The sequence below is a fragment of the Phalangium opilio genome, unplaced genomic scaffold (genome assembly GCF_054372755.1).
Source record: "Phalangium opilio isolate 3A_F unplaced genomic scaffold, DU_Popi_V2 ptg000048l_1, whole genome shotgun sequence".
Taxonomy (NCBI): domain Eukaryota; kingdom Metazoa; phylum Arthropoda; class Arachnida; order Opiliones; family Phalangiidae; genus Phalangium; species Phalangium opilio.
The window spans coordinates 7207675-7226505 of record NW_028324170.1 but is presented as its reverse complement, the minus strand read 5'-3'; the positions used below and the strand labels follow the sequence as shown (position 1 = coordinate 7226505).

Genomic DNA, 18831 nt, shown 5'->3' with positions numbered 1-18831 from the left:
TTTTAGTGTAATTTCACCGGAAAATTAGACCTATCATCAAAGGTAAGTAAATGAAAGCAAAAGTGGATGAGAGGGGGTGGAAATAGCACACTACTTCCTCTGGTTCAAAACCAGTTTATTAATTGCTCGGACTAGTCTTTAAATTCTAGAAATGGGGGTTACTGGTCCTTGGGACCAGTTTATTAATTGGCAAATCTATAGTAGAACAAAGTCCGGAGAAAAACCGATGTTTTTTTGTCCAGTTTGGATCGGTTAAATCGGCCATTTAGATTAAACCGTTAACCGAAAAACGGTTTTTTTCTGGGAAGCTGACATCCCTAGTCGTTATCGTTATAACGTCAAGAATTTCATATTAGATTATTTCATAGTATCAGGCACCGTATACTCAACCAAAGAGAAGGGAAATAGGGAGAGATAATCGCATAGGCAGCCGTGATCCATCTAGAGGGGAAAATTTGTGATACGCGGCGGCTCTTAACGCGCACCTTATTCGCGCACAGTTGACGTTATTGGTTCTCCTCTTTCTGGCTACTACGCCACCAAAATTGCTCGGAAAGGTTTAAACGTTAAACGTACGCTTTAAAAATAAAAAGCCGAGCCGGGAGTGTGGCGCACTCCTGTAAGCCAAGCTACTGGGCGGCAAAGTTTGAGGGAATAAGACACATGTCGGCGATCCTACCCTATAGGTGCCGACTGCCCCGTGTCCGCCGGAGGTGACTTGACCCCCACACCCCGTCCGTCACCTCCCAAGTAAACCTCATTTCCTTCCCCTGCTTACACTCCTACTGAACCCTGAATAATCACATCCTTGCCGCGGTCCATAGACCCTATTCGCATTGAAAACCTCAAAAAAAAAAAAAAAAATAAAAAGCCGAGGCTTAAGTGAAATGATCAGCCAAGTGGGCTTTTTTAAGCAGAGTTATTTATTTATCAGAGGTAATTTAAAATGGTTTACCACAAAAAATGCTGCTACTTGAATTGTAGTAGCAATACGCGGTATTCAAGTAATCCAAAAATGAACGGTATAACTTTTAAACCATTTCGAAAACCTATAACCAAACATCAACAATGTGTAATTAAAAAACATCATTTCGTGGGTTCGTGTGCTCAAGCCATTTTTCTAATGGTGATAGTGATCCATTAGCAGGATTTGGTGTTATATGTTTACAAGTAAGATATTTTGAATATTTTCCTGAAACATTACACGGCTCTAATCTTATACTATCTATCTAAATTACCTCTGATAAATAAATAACTCTTTGCTTAAAAAAGCCCACTTGGCTGAACATTTCACTTAAGCCTCGGCTTTTTATTTTTAAAGCGTACGTTTTAACAACGTTTAAACCTTTCCGAGCAATTTTGGTGACGTAGTAGTAGCCCGAAAGAGGAGAACCAATAACGTCAACTGTGCGCGAATAAGTTGCGCGTTAAGAGCCGCCGCGTATCACACATTTTCCTCTCTTCTCAATACGGATGGATCACGGCTGCCTATGCGATTATCTCTCCCTATTTCCCTCCTCTTTGACTCAACTAAACCTTGAAAAGGCCTCAGAAATTGCGCCCAAACCCGTTAAGGACGGGCAAATGTTTTTGTCATGGGTGTTGGTAGTTGGTACTTTGGAACAACTGTACCTTCACACAAGACAAAGACAATTACTTAAAGAAAATTCTGGACAATTAAAAACTCGACACCCAGATAAAGAGGGCCTCACTCTCCAAACATATCTAATTTTATAATGAAAATAATTGATAATTTACCTAAAACTCTGTTTAAATATATTCAATAAACCTCTATACAGTAAACTGTTTATAAATCTTTAGTAATTTTAGCCGATTGGGTGGCATATAGTGTAAAAACTTACATTTTCGTACATGGGAAGAGAGGCTAGGAAATAAGCAACGCCGCCTATATATACTGGTTTACTCGTTGCCTACGTTAACAATTAAGGTATTCAAGGGTTTACTGGTCATTTGGTCAAAAACCAGTTTATTAATAGCTTGGGCCAATTTTTTTTATTCAAAACCTGAGGGTCACTGGTCCCAATGACTAGTTTATAAATTCCTACTTTTACTAAAATTTGATATGGGGACCACTTTAATGAAGTTTTATCAGATTTTTGCTTTTCATTTTAACATAAATTTCGACTGTAGGAGTCCAGTTGAATTTTGCATCTATTAACCCGAATCCTGGGACCAGTAGAGAAATAGGGAAAGGGTCACTGGTTCCGGGACCAGTTTAATATTTAAGACATCACATGTCACTGGTCCGGAGGACTAGTTTAGAAATAATCCTTATTTCCAACCCTGTTAACAATGCAAATATGCAATGGCGGCGGCCTGTGATTCTATGAGCCTGAGGTTTAGGCCGCTCAGCAGCCTTAGCCCTTAGCCAAGCAGTTATTAAAACAGTTTTGGTCAGAATTCAGACCGAAGAGGTCATCCGTATTTGCTTCTAGCAGTAAGTGTGAATTTAATACCGTATGTTTTAATTTAATGTTCAATCAACATTAGGTGAAAATTATGGAGTCAAATCGCGACGGTAGACCGCCTTTTAGGGCTAAGCCTAATTCGGCTGCTTCGGCATCGTCTGCAACTAGCTCTCCAAAGATGAAGCCAACTTCCGATAGGCCTTGGCCTGTCAACAAACAGATGTCTTTCGAACAATTACAAGCCAAATTAACAGAAAGACTGGAAAGTCGGGGACATTTGAACGAAGTTAAGGCTGAACTACGTAATAAACTAGTCAATGAACTCTTTGATATGTCTTCCCAGCTTAATCTCGCCAGGAAACCTCAAGCTGATAGTGAAACCTCCAAACTTCCCTTTCAAGTAAGTATATCTTGTAGACTGGCAAGCATTAGGTTTTATGGTTTTTTTAACGTTTCTTTATTGAAATTAGGTCTCAAATTGGTTGATTTGCGACTTTTTAAAAAGGGGTAACTTTGAGTTTACCTTGTCGACATTCTTGCGCGAATCGCAGCTTGTAACAAACCCTGAAAGTGCCTTTACTATTGAAGATATTTTGCACATTATGTCAATTCCTAGAACCTCAGAATTACGTAAGGATTTAATTCAAATTTATAGCAACACGGACGAAAGGGGACTTCTTTATTTTACTATTGAGAGGTTGTTAAGAGAGATGCCATTTTCCATCGCTAAAACAAATGCTCAAACAAATACCAATTTTTCCACACCCTCAAATGGTAAAAAGGATTTAAGATATATGTTTAATTTGATAATTATGGGAATTATTTAAACTTTAAAGATGAAACAAAATTATTTAATATAAAAGAGGAGGAATATTTTCGTATGAGAATTGATTCTGAAATTCGGAACCGGTTAAATCAAGCTGTAACAAAACAAAGGCATTTAGACAAAACAATTGAAATTGAGGATGATGATATTGATGAGTTTAACAAGGTAGTAAAGTTAATAACTAATTAGGCGTAGGCTTAGTATTTAAACATTCAATTTTATTTTATAATTATTCCTTTTGCGTATAAAACTCCAAAGGATGATCCCAATACGCCAAATCAGGGAAAGGAATCTGATGAGAGCCTTAAGGATAATAAAACTGAAAAGCCACAATCTCAGTTTAACAAAGAAACTTATTTATCTAATCTAAAACTGGCTGAAAGTGAAGTTCACATAGCCACCCTTACTGAACAAAACAAAATCCTTCAGAATAAAATCCTTTCCCTATCTCGAGTCATCACTTCTCAGTCAGATTATAATATCATCAAATCTGAGCTTGAAATGGTAAAGAAAGAACTTGAATCGACTACGAAATATTTTCAAGAGATGCAGCGAAAAAATTTGGATCTTAAACAACAATTTCAAGCCAAAATATCGGAATTAACAATGGGGATGGTTACCCCTTCTTCCGAACTGCTCGAAGCTCATCAACAATTGCAAAAAGCCGAGTCAGCCTTCCGACAAGATCAAGAAGCTTTAAAACACCAAAATATCCGTCTTTCTGATGAAGTTAAGGACTTGAAATTCAACTACGAGAAAGCGATAAACAGAATTGATGATTTGAAATACCATATCTCCTCTTTGAACCAACTGAATGAAAGATTACAGTCTGAGATTCAAAATACGCGTTACTTACAAGATGAGAGGGAACGCCAGCATTTTCGATCCAAATCTAATCCAAACTACGGTGGTTATCAAGTTGGACCTCAATACAATATCCCCTATCACTACTCTAACACGGGTGCTCCAATTTCTAGAAGACCCGAAAACCCAAATTCATATTCATCCTCGGGAAGTAGCAGTTTGAAACCACCTAGTTTTATTCAAGAAGCCAAAAATCGTCTGGATGCTATGGAAATTGAAGCCAGGAACTTGGAACAAAAATATGGAAGGGTGATTGAGAATCAGCACCGAGGTGCCGTTTCCTCTTGTTATCCTTACCAACTTGAAGCCCGGTTGAAAATGGCCAGATCTGATCCTTCATTAAACCAAGAAGGCGCTACTGAGGTTGACAGAAGACGTTATAGCTCTGTCCAAGATCTAAACAGAGAAACTCAAAAGACTCGAAGTTATCTAGCTAAGGGTGCTCAATACGCTTCATCTCATACATTAGCCAGTGAAGGAGGCGCTCCGAGGAAACCAAGGCCTAATGAAAGAGAAAAGCCAACTCTTTTCTATGAAGAACATAGGCGTAACCTGAAGCCTAACCAATATACTCACCATGAACCAGCAAAATCACTGCCCAGTTTTTCTAAACAATCTCATCGTAATATTACTACTAACCAAGAAGAAATTGATGATGATAATGTTGGTGATTTCCCAGTGAGATACACTTCATCTCCCGAACCTGAAGTTGAACATCCTGAACGCCCAAACTTTATGAGCCACTCTGGGGATGAGATTATGTTTCTAGTCAACCCCGAATCTCAAAAACCAGACACCGAAGATATGACAAGCTACAGTGTGCGATATAATATGGATAATAGGCAGTTAACTCTACAACGTCAAGTTGAAAATCCAAGAAGTGACATTGAAGTGCCTGAAGAAAGTCCGCAACTAGTCAGAGAAAAGTCTGCTAATAATTTAATGGATGAATCAATGCCGAGTTTTTTCATGAATTCAATTGTTGAAGAAACCAAAGTGGATAAGGAAGTGAAGGAAAAAAATTCTGATTCTCGTCTACAATCAACTTCAAACTCTTCTAGTAAGAGTCAGATGTTTAACTTTCAACCGCTGGAAGTTTCAACTCCACTCTCAAAGTTTCCGGAAAGTAAGATACCGCAGAAAAATTTGTCAACATTGTATGAAAATGATGATCAAGAAGATGTAGCCAGTGAAAAAAGTCTTTCACTCGGAAATCAAAAGGAAGAAATTTCAAATTCGGAGGATTTTTGGTGAAATGAAATTATTTTCAGTTTATAAATCATGGTGTTATTTTAGATTAAACCAAAACATGTATTTTTCGTAAGTTTTACAGCATTAATAAAGTATTTTTCCAATTTAAATGTATTTTAAACTTATTTTTTCAATGCCGTTTAATTTTACGCAATTTAAATTTGGCGGGCTCTCGGATTCGTTTGGTGCGGAGAATCAATACGCAACCGGTTCAAAGATAATTACTGCTCCGAACGAACTTTTCAGGTGGGGAAGAAACTCGTTTACGGGGGAAGATAGAAAATTTTCGCGGCAAATCGAAGCTAAAACGCCGGGAAAGGGAAAGGAAGGAAGCCGTAGAGTATTGAAGCCGAGCCAAAGTGTGGGAGGAAATGGAATTTCTGTGATGGGGGAGATGTAAATATGCAAATTTTTAATTTAGGGAACGTTATTTCGTCAAAATACGGGTGTTTAACTGTTTAAGTAGATGCTTGTAAACGTAGGAATTGTCTTTTACAATGGGGGCGCGTAACGTTACGTTTAGAACAAGGGCATAATTTTGACAGTTCAGTGAGGTGTAGGTGTAGGAGGTAAAGAAGCCATGTTCAGAGAGAGCTTAAATAAATTTAAAGTTTTAATTTCGTTTACTAAGGAAAATGGGGGCGAAATTTATTACAAGGTGAGATTTAATTTGATTTTAATTAGACTTATTATTAGTTTTAATAATTTCTTCCGCAGAATGATGGTGAAAGATTTGACACCAAAACTACAGTTAAGCTTAACGTAGATACAACTTACGTTGTAAGCGTTACTGTCAGACCACCTCAAACTTTAGAGTAAAGTTCATCAATTTATATTTTACTAATTACTAATTACCCAACTACAACGCAACGTTTTTAGGAAAGTTATGATAATTGATGAGGTGTTACAAATCAGAGAAAGTAAAATGGATGAAGATAGAGCCCATTACTCCGCTTCTTGGCCTGTACTGGGCTTAAAAACGACCAAACGAACGAAACGAGATAAAATACCGGTAACCCTACAGGTAAAATATAAACGTCAGATGTCTTTAATACCTATTAAAAAGTGATATCCGTAAAAGATGAAGGAATTGGGAACACTGAAATTAATACTCCAAATGAAATTTTACGAAGAAAAAGATGTAGCCCACGCTACTTGGGGCTCCGCTTTGCATCAAATTGAGCTTGATTGTGAAGCGAAGGATGGATTATCCTACGTTGATGTTGTCAAAGAATCTTACCGTTAGATTTAAGAAACAAAATAATTGGGAATCAAAAGATTTTACATTTTATAAATGTGTCAATTTAATGTGTCTTCCTCCCCCCCCCCCAATCCCTTCTAATCAAAGAAATGGAAGATTCTTCCGAGATATGCGATAATGATAATATTAATTAATCGAGATCCGGGCTAGTCATTGTTTTTAAGTGGAAAACAAAAACCACCTCCCAATATTTTATCTGATACCCGTGAGATTACGATTAGCCAGAGATTATTTAGCTAATGAATAATAATATTTTTTTATTTTTCCATGACATTTATATAAATTTATATATTAATAATATTAATATAAAATACCGGTAGCTAACAAAAAGAGTCATTTTTAAATTTTAATCAAAAAAAGTACCAAAGATATTTATTTGGTAGTCAATACTCCCTCCAACAACGAATTAATTAGTTATGCGCCTAGTTAAAAATAATAATCGCATTAATCTCGACTATGTTCCATATTAAAAGAAAAAACTAGTCGTGGCCAAAAAAAAGGGGTTTGCTTTAAAAGTTCCCTGAAATTTTCACGTTTTAGCTCAAAATTTAATTAAGAAATTTTAATTTCCCCTGATTTTTTTCTATATCTCACGTTGCCAAGGTTTTCTATGTCTATGAACACCTAGAAAAGTCAGGGGGATTTTGAAATGGGTCCAAAATGTTAATTTAATTGTTAATTTGATGCTTCAATAATCAATATAATATTGTCCTGGAAAATTCAGGGATTTTTATAGCAACCCTAAAAATATTATCAAACAATCTCAATATTTTAAGTACAGGCGTACGTAATATCAAAAGTGGATGAGAGGAAAAGTATGAAAATAGCCAAAAGTCGCGAGTCATCAGAGTTTCGCTGTAGTTCACCGTTTTTTATTGGCGTAGCTATACTGGGCCTGTTCACTCCCTTAAAATAGGTCTTGTGTTAATTCGCGGTTACCGTCGTCTGCTATTGTGTAATCTCGGTAATTTAGCTATAGCGCGAGCAGCTTGCGTCGTGATGCGCGTGATCGAGTGGGCTATGGTTAAACCAAGGAGCATAAATGTTTGAACTACTTTCAGTCGCGAGTTTGCAAGTCCATCAGTCACTAGTAAACTAAATAGTTATTGGCGAAACTTTGATGTCCGCGTTTTTTAACACAGGCTCTATGGCCATTGTCATACTTTCCCTCTCATCCACATTTGGTAATATTATATTTTAGATCTAATCATTGTTTCAAATCAATCTTGCCTAGTCGTGACATTTGATGTTGTTTTCAGAGAGTTCCTTATCTATTTGCTGTTATCAGTAGCTCTATAATCAATATTTGTGTCTTAGTAAAATAAATAGGGAGGAAAATGATTAAAAGATGTTTTTTGCTAGTAAATTTTACCCCAGAATAAACGTTAACGTTTTAAATAAAAAATGTGCTAGAACAGTGCCACTAGATCATAATCAAATTTAAATTCTTCTTTTAGAGCTATTATAAAGATGTTTTAAATTATTGTGTTAATATTGTTGTAATATTTTTAAATATTATGTTATTTAGAGCTTTAAATAATTAATTTTGTAAAGTTTTATTGTAGGTTTTTAAAAGTTACAAATAAATTTTATGGCAACAAGCCTTTTTTTAGAAAATTACCCTATACATAGTTTACAGGCGTAGAGGATTCCTACCATTAACACCAGGAGACCAAGCGACTTAGAGTGTAAAATCGTCTGCTATTTTACACTCTAAGTTGCCAGGTCTCCATGTGCAAATGGTATGAATCCTCCCCGCCTGTAAACTATGTATAAAAAATGTAGTTTGGGGGGGGGGGGCAGCAGAGATGGAATGAATTCTTCCCTACAGAATTTTTTTTTTTTTTTTCCATTTGCCAGCACACGGGGTCAAATGTCATCTTTAAAATCGCATATCAACGTGTATTGCTTTTCTAAAACCTTTTATTTAAAATTTTGAGGTCAAGGGCTGCTGTGATTGGCGGAAAATTTGTCTTAGACTGGTAAGTGAGGTCATAGGGTAAGGTCACGATTTATCACGTGGCGGTTTGGAACTCCCCATTTCGTCTACTGTAAGTGTAAGGACAAAGACAAAGAAGGCAAGAATGGCGGATTCCTTTGTTAACATGCGGTGTGTATCAGTATGACTTCCAGTGTAACGCGTTTTAGGTTAGATTTAGTGTAAAGAAGGCAGTTTTAAACGAGTTTGATATAACCTCCCATATAAAATATAACAACGGGAAACAAAAATCGCTATTCACGTGATCATGCGATGGACCACATAATTGAGTATTGAAAGTTGAAACAATGAGGATGACGAGACTATCGTAAATTTATAGTAAGCGGAGTAAAAATTTACGTGGTTAAACATTCTGAAGGGATTCCACCAGCCTATAAGTTACGAAAATCAACGTAAAAAGTAAGCTAAACGCAATTAGTTTTTTACGTTTCAGCCGCTATGCTTTAAGCCTATTTTCCGAAATTTCCGCCTGTTGTCATTGTTTTTGTGGCGGATAATTTGATTGGCTTCACGGGGGCGGGGCTTCACTTAGGGTTTTTGTCTTATCTTACGCAAGTCGCGGACTCGCGGCAGGCGGCACTCTTACATGTATATATTGTAGAAAACTTTTATCGTCTGTTTCACCCTCTGCTTCGAAGCGTTGAAGTCATTGCACTTCGCGAGTTTCGCGACGTGTTGTAACTTGTAAGGTTGAGTCGCTTGAAGGTCAGGGGCATCGCTTCTTTGCATATGGTAAATACATTCGTCGAGTTATAGGAAACTATCAATCATAAGTTCTCTTAGTGTCATTCGATGGTAATAAGTTATAATTGCTTCTGATACTTCGGGATATTACAAGTGGTTATGGCATTCTTTAAAGCGTTATCCAATGGTGGCAGGGTTTTGTGCTCGAATAACCATCAAGCATGCTTCTTAAAACTGAAACTCACTCCGAGTTTGTCCAACCATGTATTATACAGTACCAGTTCATCATTTACTGGCTCAGAAATGAAGGGGCAAATGATGAGCAATCAAAATAAATTAGGGAGACTTCCCGTGCCTCCATTGCAACCTACTTTAGCAAAATACTTGAAATCCGTAAAACCGTTGGTGACCGAAGAAGAGTTTAAACAAACTACAGAAGCCGTAAAACGTTTCGGGTCACCAGGTGGGATTGGCGAGAAGTTGCACGCCTTGTTAGAGCAAAAGGCTAAGACATCTGAAAATTGGCTTTACGATTATTGGATTCGTAGCGCTTATCTCGAGTTTCGGGAACCACTTGTTGTTAATTCTAGTCCCGGTCTAATTTTCCCGGCACAAGAGTTTGGCAGTACTGAGGATCAGTTGAAATACGCTTCAAAATTAATATGCGCCGCGTTGGATTTTAAGCTAATGGTTGACCATGATGAATTGACCCCAGAAATGGCCGGCTCAATCCCCCTGGATATGTCGCAGTACAAAAAGATATTCTCGGTTTGCCGTATACCTAAAAAGCAATGTGATAATATGGAACATTATCAGGAATCTAGGATTAAACCTCCTCCACGTCACATAATTGTTGTTCGTAACAACAATTTCTTTGAAGTTGACGTTTTTGACGATGATGGTAGACCCCTAAACGAAAGCCAGATTCTAGGCCAGCTTTTAGTTGTCATGGAACAATCCCAACATCGCAAAGACCCTATTGGCGTTCTCACAACGGAACATCGAGATATTTGGGCCAAGGCGTACAAAACGTTGTGCAGCAGCAAAATTAACAAGGAATCCGTTGAGACAATTCAACGAGGAATTTTTGTTGTCTGCCTCGATAATGCACCGTCAATGCTTGATTCTGGGGACTACAGTATCAGAACCCAAGGAGGGCTAATGTCGCTTCATGGTAATGGTTCGAACGCGAATGCTGGAAATCGCTGGTACGATAAGACGGTCCAGTTCATAATTAGCGAGGCCGGACTTGTAGGGTTGACGTACGAACACACACCAGCCGAAGGCCCACCCGTTGTCGCCGTTATGGATCACATCATAGAATACATTGAAAAAACTGTAGGAAATTCGTGGTTACCCGCTGTCAACGTTAATGAGCCACGCAAACTTAGATTCGATCTTTCTGATGAAACCCTATCGGATATCAACAAGGCGGATGAAGATTTACAAGCTTTGATTGAAGATTTAGACCTTCATTGCTTTTCGTTTAAAGGATACGGGAAAGATTTCATCAAAAGTCAAAAGCAAAGTCCGGATAGTTTTATCCAAATGGCAATTCAATTGGCGTACTATCGAATCCACAACGAGGTGGCTGCCACTTACGAATCCGCTTCGAGCAGGAGGTTCTTGCACGGACGTACCGAAACAATCAGATCAACCTCTATGGAATCGAAGGAATTTTGCGAGCATATGCTCAAAAATGACACCCCGGTTAAGACTAAAGCCGATTTATTGAAAACCGCAATTGGAGCTCACAAGAAATATACGCTCGATGCCATTAATGGCTTAGGAGTCGACCGTGTTTTGCTTGGGTTGAAGAAAGTCGCCATTGAAGCCGGATTAAACGTGCCGGAATTCTATTTGGATAGCGGATACACGATTAGCAGTCATTTTAAACTGTCCACTAGTCAAGTACCTTCGAAATATGACGCGGTGATGTGTTACGGACCTCTGGTACCCAATGGCTATGGATGCTGCTACAATCCTCGAAACAAGACAATTAATTTTGGACTTTCGGCCTTTAACAGCAGTCCAGAAACTAAATCGACCGAATTTAGGGACGCCTTGGAGACAAGTTTAATGCAGATGCACGATGTACTTCTGCAAACCCAGAGCTCCAAATTGTAAACCGAAATATAACGCGAAGCAATAAATCGAAATGTAAAACTCCGTGATAACTTTATTTAACTGCCTTACTTCTCCTCAAATTATTATTTAATTATTATTATACACTATGTTGTATTTTGTACCTTTCAAAAAACATGTACCCTTAATAATATTGTACCGTTGCAATATAAATTAAAATTTATAATAGTTTTAAAAATGAATAAATTGAATCAGTTTTTTATTCTTATTATTAAAAAGCATCTTATATTAATTAAAATAGGATACTACCATTCATTAGTAGAAATAATTTCAAGAATCTTGTGTATATTTGAGAAATTTGATATATATTTGTTCGTTCCGTATGCACTATGCAGTTTTAATTCGTTACCGAAATTGACCAAACTGCACGATTTATATTAGTAACACTAGGGCATGGAGGAAAAATTTAAAGGAGAAGTAAAGACCGGACCGGCTCTACCGGGCTTTTAATTTTGAGGTTTCTTGGTAAAAAGAAGACGTGTAGGGGCAAAGACCTCCATGTATTCTCTACCGGCCCCTGTAGAAATGTTTGCCCGCAATGCACTACTGTATGTGTTTATCTGACTGACTGATAATCAGCGCCCCAGCTCAAACCGTTTTGCCTAGGAAGATGAAATTTCCCATGAGCGCGTTACTCTTTAGTTGTTTTCAAGCATGAAAAAACTTTCAAATCCTTAGCCAAAAGTATTATTTTATTAAATTTTAACTACACCATAAACGTTTTCTCATTATATTTCCTAAGTTTTAATAAAAGAAAAACTTTAAAATAAACTCGCTTTATCCTACAATTAATTCGGTAATTTCTTTATCTACTTTACTTTGCTAATAATACGAATATCATTAGATAGATTGATTTTGTCCTAGAAGTTTATTAAGACTAAAATATATCATCATCCATTAGTCAAATTGACTACCTTGGATATGGTAAGGGGATTCTAGTACGGTAGACCCTCGCTACTAGTGGCATTAGGTAACAATATCGTTTGATGCAAATCAAGCCGAGGAACGGTGAATTTGATACCGAGCTTTCACTCAGATTGATATTTTGACCCCATCCCGTGCCTGCACCTTTGCTAGATTGAGGCGGGCAAAACATATTTTTGATCGAAACAAAGACCTGATTGAAATGGCGCGGGTTGGGTTGGGTTCTCTGGTGTCGAAAAACATTTTAAAACAAATTGGAAATATAAGCAAAATCTCTTAGAATTGAGGATGAAAGAAAATAAAAGATTTTTTTAGCTAAAGGGTTAATAAGAGTAGTGCATTTATGAGTTAAATTCGTCACTATGTTTATCAGTTTTATTTGAGGAAAGGGTGTGGAGGAAACATTTTTACGAGGGGAAAGACATGCTCGAAAAAAATGCGCGGGATTTCGTGATTTCACCAAGATTTCGTAATCCCTTAAAAATTTATAATTTAATATAAATATAAGTAATTTAAGTAAGCAAGAAGTTTGTTAAATATTATTAAGAATTTCGATGTATTGCAAGGTTGTGTTATTGTCAACCTGCCTGCCAAATTTCATCAAAATCCTTTCAGCCGTTAAAGCGGGATCGAGTAACATACACCCACACTTACGAACTTTCACATTTACAATAGAAGGATCGTGATTTTCTCTATGACTTTGGGATTTCGTGATTGCATTTTCGGATTTCTTCTCGAAGATACCACGAATTCGTTAGAGATCTTGTAATTTCGTCAGGGATTTTGCAATTTTTTCAGAGACTCCGCGTTTTATTAAAATATTTCGTGATTTCCTCGCCAGTTTCAAATTTCTCGTGAAGCGATCGGGATTTCGTGTAAATGTCGGGGTGTTTCTTTTAGTAGCCAAACTCCCTAACTTGTGTCTTATGTACGTACACCCCTGTTTCAGAACAGTCTAATACTCTATGACTTATGGCAGGCATAGTTATACAGAACCTGATACCAGAACCAGGCAAAGGGATCGTTTTTAATCATTTAAGTTATTTGTCCCTCGAATTTCTGCAATTTTAAAAATGGGGCAAGATGTTGACTATGCTATGAAGTATTCCTCAAACAATTATAGAAAGAAAGGTTCTCTAGCTGCGGACCTGAATTTTAATTAAGCTTAATTACATTAGCTACAATATTAGCCACCCTTCCCTAACCGGTTAGCTTCATCAACGAAACCGGATAACCCTATCGACACAAAAGAATCGCCGTCTATAGCAGTAGAAATCAATTATCTAATTCGACCAAAATGATCTCCTAATAACTTGTATTCGACTCATCCGGGTTAACCTTTAAAAATGCGGGAAAATATATTGAAACCCGTACTTATTGCAAGTCTCTATTCATTACCACTTACTACTCGAACAGAATTTCTTTTCAAGCTGTAGGTTTCTCTTGGTCTTTTTCAAAGAGAGGTATCCACACAAAAAATATCACTTGATTATTTTCATCTTATTTTTTTTTTTACTTCATGTGTGGGATATCTCCTGCCCCTTGAATCAAAGGTAACTACAGAAGTATGTTAAATAGAAGTTAAGTACTGGTTTTTAATTTAATCTCGCACCGTCACCGACTACTTGAATTCTGATTCAGGGAAGAATCGATATAAATTTTGTTGAATAAATTAGTTTAAATCATTCGACTGTAGCTAATTTTATAATTCTTAGCTTTGGGGTAATATATTTCTGATAGGCATGAATAGGAGACTTCCACCAATGCGGGGATGAGAAAATTAAATGAAGCAAAGCCGTGTGTGGGGTGGAAAGTATCTTTTGTGCTTTTTCATCAGTAAAATGAGTCTGATTAGAAAAGTGGGTCCTCTCCAAATGAAATAATAAAGGTATACAAAAGTATGAAATAAAAAAAATCCCCGAAAACTCCATCCTAAAATTGGAAACCAACTTTTGCAAGCCCCCCCCCCCTTTTCCCCTGTTCTTAGATCTTCTTCAATCTGTTCAAATTTGGAAACTTACATTAACCATAATAACAAAATACTCTCTTCACTAAGATATTAGAGATTTGATACTTTCGGAGGCCCGAGCCTAGCTTTCCGACTCCTCTTGTCTACGTATCTTCCATGGCAATGGTTATTCATTTTTGGGCCGGGTGTGCTGGGAAAACTAGCTTTCTGATTGGTCGATGTATTGTACCACGTGATGTTTTGTTGGGGACACTTTTGTCTATATAAACTTTTGATGATCCTGGGATATTCCCTAATGTCCTACAAACGATGGCGGGACATTTTCTCGGGTCCTCGATACCATCGGCTTCCGGTGGTACTTCACCAGCAACTTCCACTGAGTTTTTCGTCGATGGTTATATGTTGTCTCGAAGACCTCAGGTGCGTAGTGTTAGTTTTAGGTCAGATTTTAGGACGAACTGAGGTTGATTTTGCTTCAATGTTGTTGGATGTACAGCGAAGGAACCGTACAACTTTCACGCCTCAACAGTTGAATGAGTTGGAAGCCGTCTTCCAAAGGACGCATTATCCTGACGTCTTTCTCAGGGAGGATGTTGCTCGGAAAATCAACTTGTCCGAAGCTAGAGTTCAGGTTTAGTTGTTATTTGCAACGTGTTATTTATGTCAGTGTTATTCGAAATTGTTGTTTGATTTTCGCACATACTCTTTGCACTGCATCTCCTATTTGTTTTTCGAAATACGTCCTTTTTAGTTTACGAGCTTCCGAATCCATAAATTTCTAACAAGTTTCTCATCGTTTGTAGGCCTAATTATCCAAGAAGTACTCTGTGATCTTTTCACCCAGAATGTTTGAATTTGTTTATCGTAAATTGAGTTTGTACAGCGATGTCGATTCTATAAAATTACAATTTTCTGTATTTATAGCTTTTTCATTTGTTTGGGCCCTCGGTACCTTTGTGAGCGTTTTAGTGTCTTTCGCGAAAAAATTTCGTTTTGAATTGTCCATCCTTTACAAGAAGGGCTTGTTTTGTATAGTTTCGAAACCTTTTCTGTTTTCTTTGATATATTTCAATTATCACGTTCTGAACCGAATACCTGTGGTGCTTAGGTTTGGTTCCAAAATCGCAGAGCTAAATGGCGAAAATTAACCCGTATGCAACTATTACAAGACGCTTGGCGTTTCCGATCGCTTGATATGAGCCCTCAAGTAACTTCTAGTAGCCTCTTTCGATCGCCTAATATCGTTCGAAATACCGTTGCAAATCTCTATGGACAGAGTTCTCTCAACATGCCTTCTTCACACGCCGCTGATCGCTTGCACTTTTCAGCTAAGTGTGTAAAGACACTTTAATTTTGTTTCATTTGACTGAAAATTTGGTTGTATTCCAGTATTTTATCTCAGATTCCTTTCACCTGTCCACCCGGGACGCAACCAATTAGACCGGTTGATTCTGTAAATTCTGGGCCTTACTGTCCATGTACACCTTTTTCCGCGTCATCACCGTTTCATAGCCATTTAGGGAGGTCATTCGCTCAACCAATGTTGTCGCCTATGTTTCACAACCTATCCGACCCGAGAATGCCCAGATTAACAATCCCAACTACGGTTGTTTTACCGGAAATCGAAAATAAAGACAGTCAAAGCAGTAGTTCCTTAGAATCGGCTAAAAGTAACAGGCGAACGCCATAGTGATTCGCGTCGCGGGTGTTTCAAACTGTTAAATATCGCGCCTTTTCTTTGGAATCGATTAGTGTGTACGAATAACGCGCCACTCTTTCAAATATTTTGTAATAACATTCTTTTATAAAAAATTATATCATAATTATTGTAAATATATATGTAAATGTCATAAATGTTCAACGTAGTAACTTAAAAACCACTTTTTTACCTCTTTAGGCATTTATTTAACCGGTGTACCAACCTAAACTAGATGGTGCTCAATACGACGCACCCGTTTCCCGCATTTCGTCTGCACGCGAGTTTCAAATAATCGATGACAACGTGGTCATGCTCACTGCGAGAAAATATTTTCTTAAGGTTTTCTTGTACTGGACAAGACCCACCATAAATGTTATGCATGCGAGGAAACTGTTCCCGCCTTTTAGTAAATTTATGTGCCCAATTCCGTCCAATGAAAACCGTTAGCTACATCTCGGGTCCTCCATATTTTAACCCTTTTCTGGGACCCAACGTTGGAAAATTGAGGACGGAAAGGCTCATAAAATTGGGAAAATAGGAGTGGCCAAGGAAGTCGCGATGGGCAACCGGAAAAACACTCCCACCTTTTTTTGCGAAACAGCGCGCAAAACCCTTACGAACTCCTAAAATCGCGTAATGGCGGACGGAAGATTGGAAAAGAGGACTTGAACGTTACGTCGAGCGAGAATGAATTCAATTTATATTTTGCTGTTTTTTCCAAACAAAAACGAAGATGAAAAACAATCCAGAGGACGCATCTAGCCAACCACTTTGACTTTAAAGTAAGAGCTACGACATTTTTTTAATATTTTTCCCAATCCCATCGTTCCCACTTTACCTAAATGCATTACGCACACCAGTAAATTTAGCCTTGGAGAAATTTTGGGTACAAATATAAGCCTAACGGGTGGTAATTTAGCTTAAATCATATTCGACGTGATTTGCGGTTCATGAATTAATCATACGATTATCATCAAAACGCGTGTAGGCTATTTTCTTAATTAGCATCCTTGTTTTGGTACTAAAGGAAAGGGTAATTAGGCTTAGCGAGAAACTAAAATTAGGATATACTGCATTCGTGCGCAAGTAAGGCTTAAGGGAAGTTTTTTTGCACCCTTATAACGTACTTGTTACGTAATAGGCTTAACATGGTCGAGTCTTAAAAGGTATAATAAGGTAGACCAAATTCGGAATTCGGGCCTAATAAGTAATGGAAATTGATATTTGCATATTTGCGTGCCAAGGCCTAGTGAAGTTTTTAAAGAACTACTTTAACTTTGAAATTTATGAAGAAAAAATAAGGTTACTGACATATTTCCAATAAACTCCGGAGGTCAAAAATTGAAGAAATATTGGGAGAAGGGGGTGTAAAATATAATTTTTCCAAAAGTTCACCCCCGTGATTTAGTTTGAGAAATGATCGCCAGGGGTTCATTTCGAAAAATCATTTATTTTTAAAACGGCGCGTCTGTTTTTGACATTTCGCATTTTTCCGGGAGAATTTCCAAACCATGGGGCTCTCCCCCTTTTTGCCCCATCAACCCCTGTACGAGTATATACCAACACAACGAACAAATCCCGAAAACTACGCGAAATTCGTTCACCAAACCCAATTTATCCTTCCTAAAGAGAAATGTAATGAAAGCTATGATGCAGCTACGAACTAAACAAAAATTAGACCAGTATATATTAATAAAGCCCGTTCGCACCGATACCCTAAAATCAACCAAAGTTTACTGTAAAACAATATTTTTCTCTTTATAATGCCCCCCCCAAACCTTTCTATAGATGAGGTGGTTGAAGCAACAACGCTTCGAAGGTGCCAAGTGATTTACAAATTTACAGCGTTTCTATTATGTTGGAAGGCAATACGTAATTAATTGAAATTAACTTCAACCGTAGAATATAGAAAATTTCGTTTCGTTATAACGTCTTAAATGTATTAGTCATTGCTGTTCTCAGCCATCTTATCTAGTAAACTGTAAGTACGCGAAGCTTCCATGGTAGGGGCAAAATGGCCGACGTTGTAATCGACCGGTGGCATATGAGAACATCTCTCCCGCGTTTTCTCCTCAGAGCGGAAACACCGCGGGCTGCTGGCGATTTTCTATAGCCAAGGCTTAAGTTTTCAAAAATCCCAGCTGGAACGTCGATTAATCATAGGTGTAGGGTATACGTGGGCTATTGCCTACCCGAAAAGACTGAAGGCTAAAGTTGCTCCCACCAGATCTCCCTATATATATGTACCTAGTGAGCTTTTGTTTAGCGAGCTTCCCTATCCGCCCCCGCCCGCACCTTGGACCATTTTTCTAACATTGATTTTTGCTCAGGCTTAACGTAACTCGGGTTTCGCTTTATATATATAGGTAAAGTCCTTAGATGCGTCCATTAATTTTTGTAACACTTTTAAACCCACTGCCACGTAGCAGACAGCTTCAGTGTTGACGTTGGCAAAATACTGAGGAAAATTTTAAATTAAATTACCGTACGCCGCTCTAAGACTTATATAACTAAGGGGGGGGGGTACATCAATTCCCAAGGTAAATTAATCGCTTAGTTAGTTTAAACAGCGGAGAATGTATGCGTATGACTTAAAAGGTTCTATACACCATTTTAATTCTGAATTTCAATTAATTTAGTATAATATTCTAACTGAACTAAATATACGTTTACCAAAATGTTTGTAATTATTTAGTACATTCGCGCTGTAGGGCTTACGTATACGCATTTTAAAAAATATATTCATACTTGTTAGCCCCCCTCATATGACGGATCTGCGC

The 18831-nt window shown here is 37.7% G+C and overlaps 4 protein-coding genes across 4 annotated transcripts; all 4 read left to right on the top strand.

Annotated features, from left to right (window-relative positions):
- Positions 1–149: 149 nt before the first annotated feature.
- LOC149674080 (uncharacterized) lies at positions 150–5480 on the top strand. The gene is made up of 5 exons (XM_089839932.1): positions 150–2458; positions 2512–2829; positions 2900–3203; positions 3266–3420; positions 3514–5480. The coding sequence occupies exons 2-5, from the start codon at positions 2521–2523 to the stop codon at positions 5371–5373; spliced, it is 2628 nt and encodes an 875-aa protein (XP_089696058.1). The 5' UTR covers positions 150–2458; positions 2512–2520; the 3' UTR covers positions 5374–5480.
- Positions 5481–5617: 137 nt separating this feature from the next.
- Positions 5618–8232, top strand: LOC149674079 (CB1 cannabinoid receptor-interacting protein 1-like). Its single transcript, XM_089839933.1, has 4 exons — positions 5618–6028; positions 6088–6185; positions 6250–6394; positions 6452–8232. The coding sequence occupies exons 1-4, from the start codon at positions 5951–5953 to the stop codon at positions 6614–6616; spliced, it is 486 nt and encodes a 161-aa protein (XP_089696059.1). The 5' UTR covers positions 5618–5950; the 3' UTR covers positions 6617–8232.
- A 1385-nt stretch (positions 8233–9617) lies between these two features.
- Positions 9618–11645, top strand: LOC149674078 (carnitine O-acetyltransferase-like). The gene has a single exon (XM_089839928.1). It carries the CDS (start codon positions 9618–9620, stop codon positions 11439–11441), a length of 1824 nt encoding a protein of 607 aa, XP_089696054.1. The 3' UTR covers positions 11442–11645.
- A 2518-nt stretch (positions 11646–14163) lies between these two features.
- LOC149674077 (uncharacterized) lies at positions 14164–16114 on the top strand. Its single transcript, XM_089840009.1, has 2 exons — positions 14164–14983; positions 15461–16114. The coding sequence occupies exons 1-2, from the start codon at positions 14588–14590 to the stop codon at positions 15701–15703; spliced, it is 639 nt and encodes a 212-aa protein (XP_089696135.1). The 5' UTR covers positions 14164–14587; the 3' UTR covers positions 15704–16114.
- The last annotated feature ends 2717 nt before the right edge of the window (positions 16115–18831 follow it).